The sequence below is a fragment of the Hylobates moloch genome, unplaced genomic scaffold (assembly GCF_009828535.3).
Source record: "Hylobates moloch isolate HMO894 unplaced genomic scaffold, HMol_V3 SCAFFOLD_17, whole genome shotgun sequence".
Lineage (NCBI taxonomy): Eukaryota > Metazoa > Chordata > Mammalia > Primates > Hylobatidae > Hylobates > Hylobates moloch.
Genome location: NW_026652292.1, coordinates 81,294,828 through 81,313,798, shown reverse-complemented (window position 1 = coordinate 81,313,798; position 18,971 = coordinate 81,294,828). Strand labels below are relative to the sequence as shown.

Genomic DNA, 18,971 nt, shown 5'->3' with positions numbered 1-18,971 from the left:
GAACATCTCTGCACGTTCTCTTCCGGCGGGAGGCAGTGTCGGGGTTTTCGCCGGTCCTGTGGCTCGCTGCTTGGCCGTGGGTTAGCAGCACCCTGACCGGAGCGGAAGAGCTGCCCGCCGCCGCGTAACCCCGAGGCCGAGACTCCCGGCCTGGCCTCTTTGGGCCCACGACGCCTGCCCCGCGGAGCGGACCCATGGGCCTGAGGTTTGTGTGCGGGGCGTCAGTCGAGCGCCAGCGCAGCCTGTCCCCCGTCCTCTGCGCCTGCGGGCCTGGCCCTCCCCGTGGAAGGACCGCGGGCTTCGGGGTCCCACGCCGGGGGGCTGAGTCCTGCCACACATACAGTGGTGGCCGCGGGCCTGGGGCGGCAGCACAGCCATTCTGCTCGGGCTGCGTGAGCCGACCCCGCTGTCTCTGTGCAGCTACTTTTGCTGCGTTTGATGCTGAGCCTGAAGTCCCAGGACACGCGGCTGAGGGGGAAAGATGGTGTGAATTGGGTGGGCAGAGACAACTGAAAGCCACAGGACCCGGTTGGCACCTTTTTGGCCTCCTGGGCCTGTGCCTGCAGCCCCGCTCCCTGCCTGGTTCACCCGAAGGAGGAGCTGGCGCTCTTTCCGGGCGCAGAAGCACCTGACCCACGCTGGAGGAAACAGTCGTCCTGGGCAGGAGGAGTTTTAGGCAGGAGAAGCTTTATGTCTGGCTGGAGCACAGTCAGGGAACCGCGCCAACGCCTGGCCTGTAGCCAGCTCCCCCCTCCCCTCCCCTCCCCTCCCCTCCCACCTTGCTTTCGGATTCTCTTGTGGCTGACCCCAACCAGATACACATGGGGAAAGTTTCATGCGCGTCTGTGTGAAGAGACCACCAAACAGGCTTTGTGTGAGCAACATGGCTGTTTATTTCACCTGGGTGCAGGTGGGCTGAGTCGGAAAACAGAGTCAGCTGAGGGGGATGGATTATCATTAGCTCTTACAGGTTTTGGGATAGGCGGTGAAGTTAAGAGCAATGTTTTGCGGGCAGGGGTGGATCTCACAAAGTACATTCTCAAGGGTGGGGAGAATTACAAAGAACCTTGTTAAGGGTGGGGGAGATTACAAAGTACATTGATCACTTAGGGTGGGGCAGAAACAAATCACAATGGTGGAATGTCATCAGTTAAGGCTGTTGTTGCTTTTGTGGATCTTCAGTTACTTCAGGCCATCTGGGCGTATACGTGCAAGTCACGGGATGCGATGGCTGGGCTTGGGCTCAGAGGCCTGACATTCCTGCCTTCGTATATTAATAAGAAAAATAAAATAGTGTTGAAGTGTTGGGGCGGCGAAAAATTTTGGGGGGTGGTATGGAGAGAGAATGGGCGATGTTTCTCAGGGCTGCTTCAAGCGGGATTAGGGGCGGCGTGGGAACCTAGAGTGGGAGAGATTAAGCTGAAGGGAGGTTTTGTGGTAAGGGGTGATATTGTGGGGATGTCAGAAGAAACATTTGTCGTATAGAATGATTGGTGATGGCCTGGATACGGTTTTGGATGAATTGAGAAACTAAATGGAATAAGAGAAGGAGAAAAACAGGTATAAAATGTCTAAGAATTGGGAGGACCTAGGATATCTGATTAGAGAGTGCCTAAGGAGATTCAGCATAGTCCTGCCAGCAAAGATTATGTATTTACTACAAGAGTTTAGAGTGGCAGTTTGGGGATAGTACCAGGAGGTATCAACTGTGATGGCTTGGAGAAACAGTGTAAACTGGCAGTGTAAACAAGAGCAGGGTATGTATGAGTAGTTGAGAACGGTGAATAGGAGTATGACTAGACAGAAGATAGTAGGGATGACAGGTTTTTTTGGGGCACAGTGTAAGTTGGTCTGGTGTCTGGAATGAGACGGGGGCCTAATAAAAAGGAGCGTCTATACAGGAGCTCAAATGGGCTGTACCTTGTAGCATTCTGAGGACAGGTCTGACTTCTGAGAAGGGAAAGTGGTAAAAGTATTGTCCAGTCCTTTTTAAGTTGGTGGCTGAGCTTGGTGAGGTGTCCGTTCTACTTTTCTTGAAGACGGAGGACCGTAAGAGATATAAAGGTTTCACTGAATACTAGGAGCCTGAAAAACTGCTTGGCTGATTTGACTAATAAAGGTACCTATCTAGTGAAAGTGTCTACCTAGACTAAGAGGTATTTTAGTTATCTGACTCGGGGCATGTTGAGTAAAGCTCATTTGCCAGTCCTGGGTGGGGGCAAATCCTCGAGCTTGATGTGTAGCGAAGGGAGGGGGCCTGAATAATCCCTGAGGAGTAGTAGAATAGCAGATGGAACACTGAGAAGTTATTTCCTTGAGGATAGATTTCCACGATGGAAAGGAAATGAGAGGTTCTAAGAGGCGGGCTAGTGGCTTGTACTGTAGCATAGCCTGCCTTTGCTGGTGTGTGGCGATTAGGCCTGGTGGAACTGCCTTCAATAAACCAAGCGTGATCAGGGTGAGGAACAGGAAAGAAGGAAATATGGGGACATGGGGTGAATATCAGGTGGATCAGAGAGATACAATCATGAGGGTCAGGTGTGGTATCAGGAATACTGTGGGAGGCCGGATTGAAGTCCGGGCCAGGAACAACGGTAACTGTGGGACTTAACAAAGAGTGAGTACAGCTGAAGGAGCCGGGGAGCAGGAAGTATATGCGTCAGGTATGAGGAAGAAAATAGGTTTTGGAAGTTATGAGAAATGTAGAGAGTGAGTTGAGCATAGTTTGTGATTTTTAGGGCCTCTAAAAGTATTAAAGCAGAGGCAGCCGCTGCACGCAGACATGAGGGCTAGGCTAAAACAGTAAGGTCAAGTCGTTTGCACAGAAAGGCTACAGGGTGTGGTCCTGGCTCTTGTGTAAGAATTCTGACCCCACTAACCATGCCTAGGAAGGAAAGGAGTTGTTGTTTTGTAAGGTATTGAAGTTTGGGAGATTAATCCGACACGATCAGCAGGGAGAGCACGTGTGTTTTTACGAGAATTATGCTGAGATAGGTAACAGATGAGGATGAAATTTGGGCTTGACTGAAGTAATGGGGGCTGTCTGTGAAGCCTTGCGGCAGTACAGCCCAGGTAATTTGCTGTGCTTAATGGGTGTTAGGGTCAAAGTGAAAGCAAAGAGAGGCTGGTATGAAGGGTGCAAAGGAATAGTAAAAAAGCATGTTTGAGATCCAGAACAGAATAATGGGTAGTAGAGGGAGGTATTGAGGATAGGAGAGTATATGGGTTTGGCACCACGGGGTGGATAGGCAAAACGATTTGGTTGATAAGGTGCAGATTCTGAACTAACTTGTAAGCTTTGTCTGGTTTTTGGACAGGTAAAATGGGGGAATTGTAAGGAGAGTTTATAGGTTTTAGAAGCCCATGCTGTAGCAGGCGAGTGATAACAGGCTTTAATCCTTTTAAAGTGTGCTGTGGGATGGGATATTGGCGTTGAGCGGGGTAAGGGTGATTAGGTTTTAACGGGATGGTAATGGGCATGTGATTGGTTGCCAGGGAAGGAGTAGAGATGTCCCATACTTGTGGGTTAAGGTGGGGGGGATACGAGAGGAAGACGCGAAGGAGGCTTTGGGTTGGGGAGAAGGGTGGCAGTGAGATGTGGCTGTAGTCCAGGAATAGTCAGAGAAGCAGATAATTTAGTTAAAGCGTCTCGGCCTAATAAGGGAACTGGGCAGGTGGGGATAACTAAAAAGGAGTGCTTAAAAGAGTGTTGTCTAAGTTGGCACCAGAGTTGGGGAGATTTAAGAGGTTTAGAAGCCTGGCCATCAATACCCACAACAGTTATGGAGGCAAGGGAAACAGGCCCTTGAAAAGGTAATGTGGAGTGGGTAGCCTCCATATTGATTAAGAAGGGGATGGGCTTACCTTCCACTGTGAGAGTTACCCGAAGCTCGGCATCCGTGATGGTTTAGGGGGCTTCCGAGGCGATCGGGCAGTGTCAGTCTTCAGCCGCTAAGCTGAGAAGATCTAGGAAGCAGTCAGAGAGCCTTGGGCCAGAGTTCCACGGGCTCTGGGAGTGGCTGCCAGGTGAGTTGAACAGTCCGATTTCCAGTGGGGTCCCGCACAGATGGGACACGGCTTAGGAGGAATCCCGGGCTGTGGGCCCAGTGGCCAGATTTCCGGCACGTGTAGCAAGCTCCTGGGGGAGGAGGTTCTGGAGGAATGCCTGGCTGCTGCGGTTCAGGCGTTTGGAAGTTCTTGTGTGCTGGAGATGTGGCTGGGGTTTGTCTCACAGTGGAGGCAAGGAATTGCAACTTTTTTCTGTTATTGTACACCTTGAAGGTGAGGTTAATTAAGTCCTGTTGTGGGGTTTGAGGGACAGATTCTAATTTTTGGAGTTTTATTTAATGTCGCAAGCAGATTGGGTAATAAAATGTATGTTGAGAATAAAGACGGACTTTTGACCTTTTAGGGTCTACGGCTGTAAAGCATCTCAGGGTTGCTGCCAAACAAGCCATGAACTGGGCTGGATTTTTATATTTGATGAAAAAGAGCCTAAACGCTATCTGATTTGGGATAAAGAAAAAGGAGCATTAACCTTGACTATGCCTTTAGCTCCAGCCACCTTTTTAAGAATAAATTGCTGGGCAGGTGGGGGAGGGCTAGTCACGGAAGGAAACTGTAAGCGGGACCGGGTGTGAGGAGGGGAGGTGATAAAAGGATTATAGGGTGGAGGAGCGGAGGCTGAGAATTGGGACCTAGCTCGGCCTGGTGAGGAGGGGAGAGGTCAGATGGGTCTGTAGAAAAGGAAGATTAGAATGCTGGGGGTTGGGACTGAGGGGACAGGCAGGAGGGAAAGAAGGAAGATTTGGGATGAGTTGCATTGGGCACAGAGACTAGGAAGGGACTGATGTGTAAAAGAATGCCTGGACGTCAGGCACCTCAGGCCATTTGCCTATTTTATGACAAGAATTATTTAGATCTTGCAGGATGGAAACATTCAAAGTGCTGTTTTCTGGCTATTTGGAACTACTGTCGAGTTTGTATTGGGGTCAAGCAGCATTGCAGAAGAAAATAAGGCATTTAGGTTTTAGGTCAGGTGTGAGTTGAAGAGGTTTTAAGTTCTTGAGAATACAGGCTAAGGGAGAAGAAGGAGGAATGGAGGGTGGAAGGTTGCCCATAGTGAAGGAGGCAAGTCCAGAAAAAAGAGAGAGTAGAGGCATGGAGGGAAGGGGTTCCGGGGTTCTTACCTTCCAGAAAAGTGGGAAAGGGGTTGGGGCACGGAAATAGGGGATTGGGGGTTCTTGCCCCTAGAAAAGCGGGACTTGCCGCTAAGGGTGAAGGAGAAGGGGTTGAGGGGTACTTGCTCCTCCCCTAGAAAAGCAGAGAAGGGGTAGAGACAAGGAGAAGAAGGGGTTGGGGTACTTGCCCCTTCCCCAGAAAAGCGGGACTTGCCGCTAAGGGTGAAGGAGAAGGGGTTGGGGGTTTCTTGCCCCCCAGAAAGGTAGAGAAGGTAGAGACACGGAGAGAAGGGATTGGGGTACTTGCCCCTCCCCCAGAAAAGCGGAACTTGCTGCTAAGGGTGAAGGACCAAGGCAGGCGTCCCTGCATGGTCTGACAACTTTGAAACGTGGGTGAATAATCAGAGAGGCATCCCTGCAATGGTTAAACACCAAGGGAAGGCTGCCTTCCCAGTCCGTGACTGGCACCGGACTTTTGAGTCCACAGATAAAACGTGTCTCCTTTGTCTCTACCAGAAAATGAAAGGAATTGAAATTAAGAGAAGGGAGAGATTGAAGTGTGGCGCCAAGATTGAAAGGAGAAAGCAGTTGAGGGATAGTGAGGGAAGTTGGAGAAGAGAGTAAGAGGCCACTTACCGGATTTGAAATTGGTGAGCTGTTTCTTGGGCTGGTTGGTCTGAGGACCTGAGGTCGTAGGTGGATCTTTCTCACGGAGCAAAGAGCAAGAGGACAGGGGATTGATCTCCCAAGGGAGGTCCCCCGATCTGAGTCACAGCACCAAATTTCATGTGTGTCCGTGTGAAGAGACCACCAAACAGGCTTTGTGTGAGCAACATGGCTGTTTATTTCACCTGGGTGCAGGCGGGCTGAGTCCGAAAAGACAGTCAGCAAAGGGTGGTGGATTATCATTAGCTCTTACAGGTTTTGGGATAGGCGGTGAAGTTAAGAGCAATGTTTTGCCGGCAGGGGTGGATCTCACAAAGTACATTCTCAAGGGTGGGGAGAATTACAAAGAACCTTCTTAAGGGTGGGGGAGATTACAAAGTACATTGATCAGTTAGGGTGGGGCAGAAACAAATCACAATGGTGGAATGTCATCAGTTAAGGCTATTTTCACTTTGTGGATCTTCAGTTACTTCAGGCCATCTGGATGTATACGTGCAAGTCACAGGGGATGCGATGGCTTGGCTTGGGCTCAGAGGCCTGACAGAAAGCAATCAGGTGGCACACACACTGCCTTTACACCATAGAGAACTTCCAATTGTGGGTAAGAACAAAGCCCCACCTCTGCCTAATAGATGCAGTTTTCCACCTGCAGCCAAAAAGACAACCTGTTACTAGCTTTTTCCCCAGAGGACAGGCATCCCTATGAAACTGCCATTGCAAAATTTGACCAGTGAGACAACCAACTCCATCTTGCTTCTAACCTCCATGTTCTCCTTGTTTATTCCTGGGCGTAGGTTGAACTTTGGGAGGAACTTAGTTTAAAACAAAGATGGTAACAGCCCTTTCCCAAAAGAAACCTTTCCTGGGGACTAGATTAGCCACAAGATTAGAAACTATGGTTGAGGAGTCATGCAGCTAGAGGCTACAGGGTTCTGACCCTCCCCAAACTGCTCCTGGCGATAACATCACTATTGTAAAGCCGCAGATCAGTACTTGATGGGTCAGCTGGCACCACCCAGGCTCATCTGATCTTGTGGCACCCAGGAACTGGCTCAGTGCGAGAGATTTCATCTCTGGCCGACCAATCGGTACTTCTGACTCACTGGCTGCCCCCCGCCCACCCGCTTATCTTTAAAAACTCCAAACCCCAAATGCTCAGGGAGACTGAGTAATAGTAAAACTCCAGTCTCCCACACAGCTAGCTCTGCGTGAATTACTTTTTCTCCGTTGCAAATGCCCTTTCTTGATAAATTGGCTGTCTAGGTAACAGGGAAGGTGAACCCATTGGGCAGTTACACTTTTATCCACCCTTCCAGCTGTATCACCCACCCTCTTCAATGACATGACACACAGCTAGAGTGTATGAGCTTGCTGCCGGCACCTTCTGTCCTGGATTGGATAGCAAGGCTTCAGCGGAGAGCCAGGTGCCTGGTCCGGTCCCACTTTTTTTTCTGTCCTGTTCTCTTTTCCTCTTTGCTTGGCCAAAGAGGGTTGGGGCAGGGTCCTGAGTGCAAGGGCTTGGCTTGGTGAATTAAAGTGGCAGTAGCCGTGTGGCAGAGAAAATTTGTAGATGGGTGAAATCCTGCAGCTGTTGATGTTAACAGCATCCTGGGCCTACACAGTGACAAAGTGTATATAGACAGCCAGCCTAGTTGGTGGATGTGACAACCCCAGACCCTTCTAGATTTGTGGATCCGTGCACCTGCCAGACCTGTCTCTGGGCCATCTGGGGAGGCTGGGTAAGATTCCCCCATCAGGGCCTGAGCCTTATCTTCAAGCTGCTGGCTTCAGCCCGGCTGCCACCAGCGCTGTCTCTATCTTGCGCTTTCCAGAGGGAGACTGACTCATTCTGAGCTCCAGGCCTATCAGGCAGCCCAACCGCGGCAGTAACTGCCTCTCACACTGAGGAGGGCTCATGCTCTGGTCCAGCCATGGCTTGAACACCTCCCAACAAGAACAAAGCCAGACTCATTCTCCCCAGCAACTTCTTCCTTGCCCAAAGACCCCACACCCCATTAGAAGCCGGAACCGGGTCCTTGTCACCTTCCTCAACTCCCCAGTCCTAGTCTGGTTAATCCTCACATCTCACCATGATCACCGTAGCTAGACGTGTGACCTCAGCGATGCTTCATGCATGTACTAGGGCAGCCTGGTCAGTGTGGTCTCATGAGGTGTGAACTTGACCCTGGGCTTCTTTCCTGGGATGCCGGCTAAGGACACGAGCTCCGTGTTTGCCCTGGCTTGTAGCCCGGCAGGGGCTCCGTTGTCACCTGGGGAATGCCTCGGCCTGCAAGACTGCATACTGCATTGGTACAGGGAAACCTACTTCAGCACTGCCCTCAGCAAGGTAGCAGGTCCCAACGAGCCTTGCACCATGAGGAAGCGGCAGTGGCGTTCAGGATATGGCTCCCTGGCCAGCTTGTGAAGTTCAAGGGGCTCACAGCCCCTCCCGGGTCCCCCACACCTGAGGGCTGACCTCCCTCTTGATTAGTGCAGGGGAAAAGCACTTTAAAAAGCTGTCTCATGTGTAACTTGCACATCTTCTGATTCTGACCTGAAACTGCATCCCAGGTCGGCACAGACGCAACCCAGGCTCCTCCAACCTCCCACAGTGCAGTGTCCTGAATGGAGGACCCCAGCACCCAGAAGCATCCACTGAAGGACGTAAGTAGGACAAGGCCAACTGTGGCTGTTCCAGCAGAGGGACTGTGGGTGGTTTCCCTTCTCCGATTTCTAAGCTATCTGCAAACTTGTTTCATTTATAATTGAAAATATAATTTGCATAACAGCAGTTTAAATTCTACACATGAAGGCAAACGTCCGTGGTTGACAGAAATTACACTGGCCAGAATCCCCAGTCACCATGAGACTTGTCCAGATGCAGTGAACCAGTTGCAGCTGACATCACGCAGACCATTCCCGATCCCAGAGCAGCATTTCAGGATTCATTCTATTTCATCAGGAGATGTTTTAACAGGAACAAACCGAAGGCGGGGTGAGGGGGGGGGGGGGGCGGGGGGAGCTGGAGGTTGGAATCACACCAACATTACACATTACTCTAAAAAAAAAAAATTACTTTTTTGGCTGGGTGCTGTGGCTCACACCTATAATCCCAGCACTTTGGGAGGCCAAGGCAGGCGGATCACCTGAGGTCGGGAGTTCGAGACCAGCCTGACCAACATGGAGAAACCCCGTCTCTACTAAAAATACAAAATTAGCTGGGCATGGTGGCACATGCCTGTAATCCCAGCTACTCGGGAGGCTGAGGCAGGAAAATCGCTTGAACCCAGGAGGTGGAGGTTGCGCCATTGCACTCCAGCCCGAGCAACAAGAGCGAAACTCCGTCTCAAAAAAAACTTTTTTTAAGTGACACGGTCTCGCACTGTGACCGAGGCTGGAGTGCAGTGGCTCAATCGTGGCTCACTGTCACCTTCGACTCCGCTCAAGCAGTCCTCCTGCTTCCGCCTCCCGAGTAGTTGGGACTACAGGTGTGTGCCACCACACTTGGCTAATTTTTATATTTTTTTGGTAGAGACAGGGTCTTCCTGTGTTGCCCAGGCTGGTCTTGAACTCCTGGGCTGAAGCAATCTTCCTGCCTTTGCCTCCCAGAGGGTTGGAATTGCAGATGTGAGGTAATGTCCAGTATTTCCTTGCCTAATTTATAAAATGTAATTTATTTTTTGAACTTCTTCCTCTTCAGAGCCTTCCATTCGCCTTCCTGTGTGGCCAGGCTGTTAAAAAGCTGCTTTACTTTCCGCTTTCTTTCCGCATCCCTGAAAGAAACAAAAGGCAAGTGCCCATTTGTGGATTAGTTCTTGGGGAGCGCCTTGCCCTCTCTCTCCCACATCAGAACCACATTAGCCACCGTGGCCACGTTCAGTTCAAACGGGGAAGCGAACCTGCCTGGCTCCAACCCCCAGCCAGAGCCAAGGCTGTGGGATGCCAGGTGCCTGGTGCTCTGCCCAGGGCCAGACGGCACCAAAGCTGAGTGACACCACAATCGTGTCACGCACACACGTCCCCCTCACCGTTCCATGATTTCTGAGAGTTGCATCCTCGCCAGGAACTGATTGTCCTTGCGGATTTCTCGAACGGCCCCTTTAAATTCACGCTTGTGTTTGTGGATCAGCCTCTTCCTTTCCTGTTCCTCCTTACTACTGCCTTGTTTTCTTCCAAACTCGAGGCTACGATCAGAAAGCCACTGTTAAGGAAGCAAGAGTCTGTCCCCACCTCTCAGCCAGAGCCTGCTTGGGAGTGTGGCTTCACTCCGTAGTCATCTGCTCAACTGCAGAACTGGCAGACGCCCCCCGTCAGCTCCCACTGAGCCCACAGCCCCGGCCTCCCAGGGAGATGCTGCCAACACCCACACTTTGACCAGCCGGGGCGTGAAAAGCTTCAGTGGGACGGGCTTGCTCTTCTCACAGGTCAGCGGCCGGCAGAGCTGCTTCTGGCTTTCCATTTCGGTCAGTGTGCTCTGACACAGCTCCTGAAAAACACGAAATCCCCAACTGCGATGACTCACCTGCTGCGTGCCCTGAGCTCCAGGGTTCTGCGGTGTCAAGGCAGCGTGAGGACAGTACTGCGAGCTCCCCGCAGCAGGATGGTGCCCTTGCTGTGCACCTACCAGTGGGCTGGGGGGGAAGCCAAGGCTGTGGCTGCTGAAGGCCTGGCACAGCCGGAACAAAGTAAAGCCACTGTCTTCCTGAAGAGGGAGGGCCGTGTGCTGGCCCCTGAGAGCACGCTCTGAAAGGAGGGGACTCGGGGAGTTGGAGGTCACCATAGTCTGTGCTCCTCATAGCCAGAAATGTCAACAGAACTCCTCTTTTCCAGACAAATTTGGCACGAAAGGCCATGAGCCACTTGCTTCGTGAGAAGGCTCACAGGAGAACCCCTTTCTGCCGCGGGGGGCGTGTGCATGCTAGAGCCCAGGTGTGCAAACTGACGCTGGGTGCCAGGCAGGGCAGGGTTTCTACCAGTCTTGGCAGTTTGACCTTATTTCCAAGCCAACAGGACCAGATGGTTAAGACCCACTTTCACCAAGACCTTGGCTTCCAGAAGAGTTGGCTGGTGGCTTCTGAGGAATCTCCCAAAAGCCAGTTCACTGCGGTTGGTCCTACCCGCTTTCTCCTGCACAGGTGTGTCCTGGAGCCCTGGCTGCACCCACAGACACAGCCACTCTTGGGCCCATGTGGATGGAACGTTCGAGTGCCGGAATGCCTCATCTCCATGGAGACCAAACTCAAGGGCCTGACTGGCCCAGTCTACCTAGACCACGAGCCCTGTTGTGCCCCTCAGCCAGGCCAACCCAAATTCTTTTAGATAAAAGGCACAAGCCACAGCCACATCAGCAGGAAGTGGACACAGGATAAGGGGCGGGGCTCACATCTCATCCTCATCAGCCTTTGACCAGGTGACGGGAGTCTGTGATAGCTAGCTTGTCTGCTCTATGCTCCAGGGACCTGGCCGGGAACGGGCCGAGTTGCTGTCCTCATGGAACTCTCATCCTAGTGGGGCAGAGACAAGGATGGTGTAACGTGCCCGGGGGTCAGCACCACAGACAAGACACGGAGCGTGGCACAGTGTGGGCCAGGGAAGGCCTGGCTTCCCAAGGGTGTGGGCGTGAGCAGCATGGCTGTGGGGAGTTCCAGGTGCAGAGAACAACTACTCCAGAGACAGAGCCAGGCCTGCGAGGAGGCTGGAGTGCATGAGGGGAAGGCATGAGGCAAGGCTGCCAGGGCTGTGCTGGTGGTGCGGGGCATCCCTGTGGGGGTAGCTGTGGACATGGCACTGATGCCTTCGGCTCCAGCAGCATCCTGGGCTGGTGCGGGCCAATGAGGGGCAGGGTTGGGGCAGGATGAAAGGCACAAGCCACAGCCATGTCAAGCAGGAAGTGGATGCAGGGTTCAGCCTGTCAGGGTCAGGGTGAAAGGCAGGGAGGCGGGTAGGCCATAGGTGAATTTGGAGCGGCCTGTAGAGGACAGGATGTGCCATGAAAGACTTGTTCTTGGGTTCAGCTGAGACTGTCCCTTGGGGCTTCCTGTCACCTTCTGCAGGATAGTAAGACCATCCTTGGAAAACCCACCGGGACTGCAGAGCGCACCTGAGAGCTGACTATCCAGGCCCGGCAGGGGCTGACCCCTGGGCGCTGGTGCACCCTCTGTGCAGCCTCTTGGAGGCAGCACACAAGGCGACAGTTCCCAGCTACCGCCTGAGATGCAGCATCTGCTTTACTCCAGCCCAGCACTGCTCACCGTCACTGCCCACTCCTATCATTTTACTTCCCTTTCATGTTTGTGATTTTGCAAAGATGGTGTTGACTTAACAGCTGCAGCCTCAAATGACTAAATGCCACCAGCTTGCCCCCAGCTCAGGAACATGTCTGAGCCCAGGCAGAGCACCCTAGTCGCCAGGAAGCCTCACCTGGAGCTCCAGCGGGTGGCTGCAGTCCGCCAGGTGATCCGTGAGGAGGGCTCGGAGAGGCCCCGTGATGGCGTGGAAGGATGGCAGGGACCCGTACATGAGCACACAGCGCTTCAGCAGGGCCAGGCCCACGGCCAGACAGGACAGTCTGTGAGGGCAGGAGGCAAGAGGAGGTCCAACTTGTTCTATTTGTCACTGACAAAACCAATAACGTCGCAAAAATGAACTCCCCCACTTCCACTAGGCTGAAAAATCCCATGTGGTCACCTTGGCCGGCCAGGGTTGGGCCCATACAGCCACGGGCAAGGTAGGCTCAGTGTCAGGCCTAACGCAGGAGGGAAGGCTGTGGGAACCGCAGCGCCAGCTGGGATGGGGCGGCTCCATTTTTGGTTCCAAATTATGATTTATGAAATCAAGCAAATGTATTTTGAAAATGAAAAAGGGACACCAAGCCAACATGCCTCAGAAAGGCTTTCGCCCTCCATCAAACCAAACGGCCGGGCGGCAAGTTTGCTAAGAACAGCACATCAGAAAGCATGAGTGGCTTCTGCCTCTGGGGGTGCTGTAGGGCACAGGCCCCAAAGCGGGGTCCCCTCACGTACCGGATGTGATTGGCCTCCGTCGAAGTCGGGGCCCTCAGTCTGCTCGCCCAGCGGAGGGAGAGGCTGCTCTGCTGCCACGTGGCCACATCCTCTCTAGCAGACACCACGAGCAGTTCCGAGTTCTTCCCAAGCGCTCTGAAAGGGTGCACCAGAGTGGAACCTGAATTCCAAGTGCGACAGGACAGAGATGGCCTGAAGGTTACTGGGCTCCCGGCAGGCTCTGCGGCACCAAGCCTGTGGAAGTTCACTCTCTAACAGACGCACACCAATTTTTATGTTTCTGGGTTGTTCCAGACACAGGGTTTCATCGTGGGCAGGGACACCTCGGGAGGGGAAAAGCTTTGGCAGGGGGCGCGGTGAGAGCCAAGTGCCTGATCCTGCATGAGAGGCCTGCTGGCCACAGAGTTCCTGGGGCCTACTAGGCACACATGGGGCTGATGAGGTGCTCAGGCCACATCCAGAACAGACTGAAGTCCCTGCCCCTGTCGGGGAGACGGGCAGTGCACAGCACCCAGAGGAGCAAACGGACCAGACAGAACACGAGAAAGGAAAGCGGCGGGGCAGGAGGGAGGCAGGAGAGTCAGTTGGGGGTGACAGTGCAGGGCGGGAGAGGCCTGAGGGGCAGACGTCAGCAAAGGCCTGTAGGACCTGCAGGAGTCAATCCACTCGCCACAGAGAAGGGCAATTCAGGCCGAGGGCGTGGCTGCAGGGGGAGGGTGGGGACCGGGTACAGTGGGGCAGAGGTGCCGGGCCAAGTGAGAGGGGAAGGCGGTGGGTCAGGCCCCGCCCCACACTTCCCCAAAGCCAAGATGCCCGCCCCTTCCCTGACTCCACCTGTGCCCAGCCTGTTCCGTGGCAGCCCTTCACACGCGGGACTGCAGCTATCTACAGGTGGCTCTCCCTGAGGCAGGGAGCATGCGGGCGGCCGCGCCCCTCTGGCGTCCAGCACGGAGCCTGACAAACAGGAGCCTCGGGAGCCAGGGGGTGGCAGAATGGGAGTACTGAACCGGAGGAGTGGCCCAGACCCCTCTCAGAAGGGACTCTGCTGGCGGTGTGAATGATGCCACAGCACCTGCTCCTCAGGTCAGTCCCCTGGACATGCAGGCGCTTAGCACTGCACAGTAAGCTGGAAATAGAGGGCAGGGGTCTTGGCCTTGAAGGTCCAGCCTCTGGTCAGGCTGGGAGAGGCATCTACAGACATGGAAGAGCTCAGGACAGAGGTTGTGCAGCTCCTCACCTCCCAGAGGGAAGCAGCAAGTGCTGAGGAAGCATCCAGGAGCAGGGCTGGCATCAGGGGAAGGGGGAGGAGCACAGGGCCTGGGGTGAGGGCCCAGGAGGGCAGCCAGTGTGCAGACTGCTCCTCATCCCAACACTGCTCTTGCCGCCCGCCCTCCTGAATTCAGAGTGTTACAGAAGCGACATGGCAGTGCTGCCTGTGTGAGCTGCACGAGAACTTTCACACTGCCTTGTCACGTGAGAAAAAAAAGATTGATTTTAACAGATCTTATCTAACCCCAAATACCAAAATATTATGATTTTAACACATAATACAAAAAATTAAGATATTTTAAGTATTTCTGGCACTAAGTCTTCCCCACCTGGGCATATGTCACAGGTGGGGCACGTCTCAGTTCAGACTCTGGCCACTGGCGACTACACTGGACAGCACAGGTCACCGGTAGCACTGCTTTTCCCCACGTGGCGCATCCACACACTCATGCAGAGGGACAGAGAGGGTGACGGGTGGCAGGTTTGTGTGTTTCCTCTACTTTTGCATATTCTAAACTTTCTACAATGAGTATGAACTACTGAAAAAAATTCTAAAGTATAAAATATTTGTAGGAAGCTCCCTCAAATCAACTCACCTTGGCTTGCTTTGTTTGGAGTTGCTATGTAAAGAATCCCAAGAAGAAAATTAATAAGCTCAGGTATAAACCTCTGGGACAAAGCCACATACTCCAGGAACAGGCAGCACACGAACAGGCCCTTCACCACGTCCTGGAGGGACAGGATGGGGCACTGGAAAGGAACATACGGAGGGTCACTGTCCTGGGACGATGTCATGCCATGCTAGGCCAACCACCAGGCTTCCCTGATGAACCACGCACCCCACTGAGCTTCACGAGTACAGAGGGAACCCCCGTACCTTATAGCAGTGTCGAGAGGATCAAATGAGATGAAAACAGGGTAAAGAGCTTTAGTGGTATTTTTTTCCCCTGAGACGGAGTTTCACTCTTACCACCCAGGCTGGAGTGAAATGGCACAATCTCGGCTCACTGCAACCTCCACCTCCCGGGTTCAAGTGATTCTCCTGCCTCAGTCTCTTGAGTAGCTGGGATTACAGGCATGTGGCACCACACCCAGCTAATTTTTGTATTTTTAGTAGAGACGGGGGTTTCACCATGTTGGCCAGGCTGGTCTTGAACTCCTGACCTCAGGTGATCTGCCTGCCTCAGCCTCCGAAAGTGCTGGGATTACAGGCATGAGCCACCGTGCCCGGCCAGAGCTATACTGATTTATAAAGTTCCTTCCACCCATACAGAGCGTATGATTACTGCAGTAAGCATGCACCAATCACATGCCTAATAAAAAGGAACAGCTTGAACTTTTTAAGCCTAAAAGGGAACAAAAGCCCTCATCACACTGGATAACTTCACCACTAATTTGAAAGGTTGTTTTCTGGGGTAGCACCATCTGTAACCTTGAGGTGCCAAACCAGGCCCTCCCACTCCCACCCACATCTGGGGCTGCAGGGGCCGGGGCTCTTTTAGATGGGCCCTCTTAGGCCTAACCCCAGTGCTCAGTCTCTGCGGCCCTTAAACAGCCACACTCATGTTCCACAAGGCCCCGAGGGGCTGTGGCTCTGGCCACCCATGGTGCAGCAGGCCGGCCCCTGCCGCATGTGGAGAGGACGCACCTTGGTGAGCAGCTGACTCAGGCACACGAGGGCAGGGGTCACCACTGGGTGCCAGAAGTCGGAAGTTGGAAACAGCAGCCCAGTGATTTTCAAGTAAATGAGCTGGAAAGAAAGTGTTCCCACAGGTTAAAGAAGGTAAATGAGGTCCATCCATATGCCCTCCCCACAAACACTCCGGAGCCAAGAACAGGATGTGGGCAGGAGAGGGAGCTTCTCCTCGGCCCAGAGCTCTGGCCTCAGTGTCACACAACAGGCGTCCAACCACCGTGGGTCAACCAGCTAAACGTGCAGCGAGGACGCTGAGGCCCATGAAGACTTCAAAGCAGTCAACAATGGTTACAGACACGGCTCAGATCACGTTTTGGGGAGTTGATTAAAATCACTAACCTAAGTCCTGCATTTTTAAGCTTCTGCTAACTATTGTGAATCCATTTCAACACAAACACCAGACAACAGAAGAAAGAGCGTATCTCAGCAAGTATTTCCTTAAAGTTACTAAAGCTGAAAATACAGCATGAGGCTGTTATAAAATTGTTAAAAATCTCAGAGCGTTCAAATGTCTCCCAACCTTTGAATAACATAGAAACCGAGACCAATTTAAACCAGCCCACAGGCTTGGGCGCTTAAGGAAAATACCGTGATTCTATTTGCCTTCCAACATTTTTGTCACTGGACGAAATACAGCACCATTCACGTGGAATCAAACCAGAATTTCCCTGTACGATCCACACGTTAGTCCATGGCTAGTGGAGGAACACCCTCCCCTCCCAGGCTCGCTGCCGTGCAGCTCACTCCAAATCACCCTCGCTGCAATGCACTCTCACTCAAGGTCACCCTCGCTGCACACTCAAGGTCACCCTCGCTGCAGCGCAGCTCACTCCAGATCACCCTGGAAGCACAGGGCACGGCCAAGAGCATCGTACCCATCGTCCACCTTCTGTGATGCCAAACAGAACTTCTGTGGCAGGGGCAGTGCCTAGACTGAACTCTGCTTACCACGTCCAACCCTGGCAATGCCGCCCGGCCTTTGGTCTCAATCATTTCTTCCATCTCATGCATCGCATCTCGGAGAACAAATTTGATAGCGTCACTTGCAGATTCAGGAAACATCTGGCAAAGATGATATAAGTGCCTGTTAAGCAGAAATGTAAAGTCAGGAGAGAATGACTTTAGATAAGAAACAGAAAAACCCTGCAAGCCACTTTCCTATGAAGTCACCTGTTGACTGAGCAAGTAAGAACTGGATGAATCCGCTTTTTCTAACAGCATTCTTAAGAGTCTACACTCGCTTCTGCCATTTCCTAAAAACTCAGCCGTAACATTATGGACTGGAGGTGGTGGGAGAAACAGCTCGATTTGTGATACAGACGTTGCTGGGGACACTGCTCTGTGTGGCAGCTGCAGCTGACAGCTCCAAGGCACTTTCCATATTAACTCACTTATTCCTCACGACAGGTTCTTCTTTGATAGTGCCTCCATGCATGCAGAAGATGACGTGGAGAGCTCCGCGCGGCACAGGGCAGGAAGCTGGTGTGCACTCTCACGGATCCAAAGCCAACACACGCCTCTCAACTGAGAACTCTGCCCCTCTGGCATTCTTCCAGCCACCAGCCCTGGGGGCCAGGAGCCACCGAGTGGGTCACACAGGATTAGAGTGCAGTGAGGGCAGGAGCTCACCCTGGCGGTCCCCATGCAGACAAGAGGGACACACTCCCTGGCATGCAGAGCCACCCAACTGGGTTTCACTGAAGGCTGAGAGGCAGTGTGTCTACCGTGCTTTCCAAATACCTCTCAATCACCCAGAGCTTAAAACTTAAAATGAGCCACCCCATCCCAGCCACAAATCTAAAGGGGTTCACTTGTTTCAAAATCAACTTGTTTGTGGTTAAAAGTCAGTCCCAGCTCTACAGTGGCTAGAGCGGCATGTGTGAGAAGCCGGCTTGTGCTGTGAGGCTCACAAGCCCTGGGTGACCAGCTGCCCACTTGGTATGCTGACACCACCATTCCACCTACCTTAGTTAACTCTGGAATGTATTTTTATGACTCTAAATGGGAGAAAAATTGTTCTGCTTAACCCCATATCCCAGATGACACGCCATTTTTACTTACACAACCAACTTATCAATTACTCTGAGGTCTGGTGGGTCATCTGTAGCCAAATCGCCAACGTATTCCAAAAGAAAGCCAAACAGTTTCTGCAGGAACATGAATTGGGAAATAAAGCTCAGTGCTCAGCACCAAGAACAAAGCCACGGGCACATAGCTTCTGGATCACCTACATTCTGGTGACAACCAGGTGGGGCAGGGGAGCCCAGGGTTACAGACACAAGCAGCCATCTAACATGCAAGCAAATACACTGCTAGAACTTGCTAAGCACTAGAAGGTGTAGAGGGGGAAAAAAGCTAAGGGTGAGGTGCATCCTTCTATAGAACAGCTGACAACACATCACTAGGAAAGCAAAATGAGGAACACAGGCAGCGCGGCGCCCTCCTCACAGGGAATATTCATCATTCACTGAAAGAGAAAAAGGCACAATCACAGCCACCTATCTGACACAGCAAAGTCTGGCTCTGCCACATGCTGGCTATGTGAACCCTAGTGTCCTCCCCTGTGAGACGAAGGTGAAGGTCCCCATGCCTGCCTCTGGCTGGGTCTGGCACGAGGCCTAGAGAGGGGCCAAAGCTAAGGGAGGCCTCTGCCGGTGCCATACCAAGTACTCCCAGCCATCATCATAGGTAACCAGGTGACAGGTTGACCCCATCTGGCCTGAGGCACACATGGCCGTTGGACAACTTCACACAATTCTGACATTCATATACGGGGCTATGCTGACACTCCCAGCGCTCCACACACACTCAATCCACGTACTTCTAATTTTGCTTTGTTTCCTTCTGCGAGACTCGGGTGGTTGCACTTCTGAATTCTCTCCACCACCAAAAGCTGCTCTTCCATCGATCTTCCTAACAGTAGAGATCTCAGTTCCTCATAGGACTCAGGGGCTATCAAAAACACAAAACATACTGCACATTTAACATATATATATATATATATATATATATATATATATTTTTTTTTGAGATAGAGTCTCGCTCTGTTGCCCAGGCTGGAGTGCAGTAGTTCGATCTCAGCTCACTGAAACTTCTGCCTCCTGGGTTCAAGCGATTCTCCTGCCCCAGCCTCCTGAG

The 18,971-nt window shown here is 52.5% G+C and overlaps 1 protein-coding gene and 1 long non-coding RNA gene across 3 annotated transcripts in view; one reads left to right on the top strand and one right to left on the bottom strand.

The window, feature by feature from the left end:
* The first annotated feature begins 31 nt into the window (after positions 1 to 31).
* Positions 32 to 12,274, top strand: LOC131381739 (uncharacterized). Of its 2 annotated transcripts, XR_009210640.1 has the most exons (4): positions 32 to 205; positions 8,418 to 8,510; positions 9,547 to 11,256; positions 11,900 to 12,274. It is a non-coding gene; the product is annotated as an uncharacterized LOC131381739 (long non-coding RNA). The 2 variants fall into 2 exon arrangements; XR_009210641.1 differs by lacking the exons at positions 9,547 to 11,256; positions 11,900 to 12,274 and adding an exon at positions 8,636 to 8,780.
* Positions 8,853 to 18,971, bottom strand: part of NOP14 (NOP14 nucleolar protein) — a 27,572-nt gene continuing 17,453 nt past the window's right edge. The window contains exons 9-18 of the mRNA XM_032136039.2: positions 18,655 to 18,785; positions 17,895 to 17,980; positions 16,782 to 16,917; positions 15,786 to 15,887; positions 14,734 to 14,887; positions 12,869 to 13,028; positions 12,267 to 12,414; positions 10,214 to 10,332; positions 9,875 to 10,030; positions 8,853 to 9,619 (exon numbers count right to left, since the gene is read on the bottom strand). Coding sequence (XP_031991930.1) covers positions 9,520 to 9,619; positions 9,875 to 10,030; positions 10,214 to 10,332; positions 12,267 to 12,414; positions 12,869 to 13,028; positions 14,734 to 14,887; positions 15,786 to 15,887; positions 16,782 to 16,917; positions 17,895 to 17,980; positions 18,655 to 18,785 — 1,292 coding nt within the window. The 3' untranslated portion in view covers positions 8,853 to 9,519. The remainder of the gene's footprint in view (positions 9,620 to 9,874; positions 10,031 to 10,213; positions 10,333 to 12,266; positions 12,415 to 12,868; positions 13,029 to 14,733; positions 14,888 to 15,785; positions 15,888 to 16,781; positions 16,918 to 17,894; positions 17,981 to 18,654; positions 18,786 to 18,971) is intronic.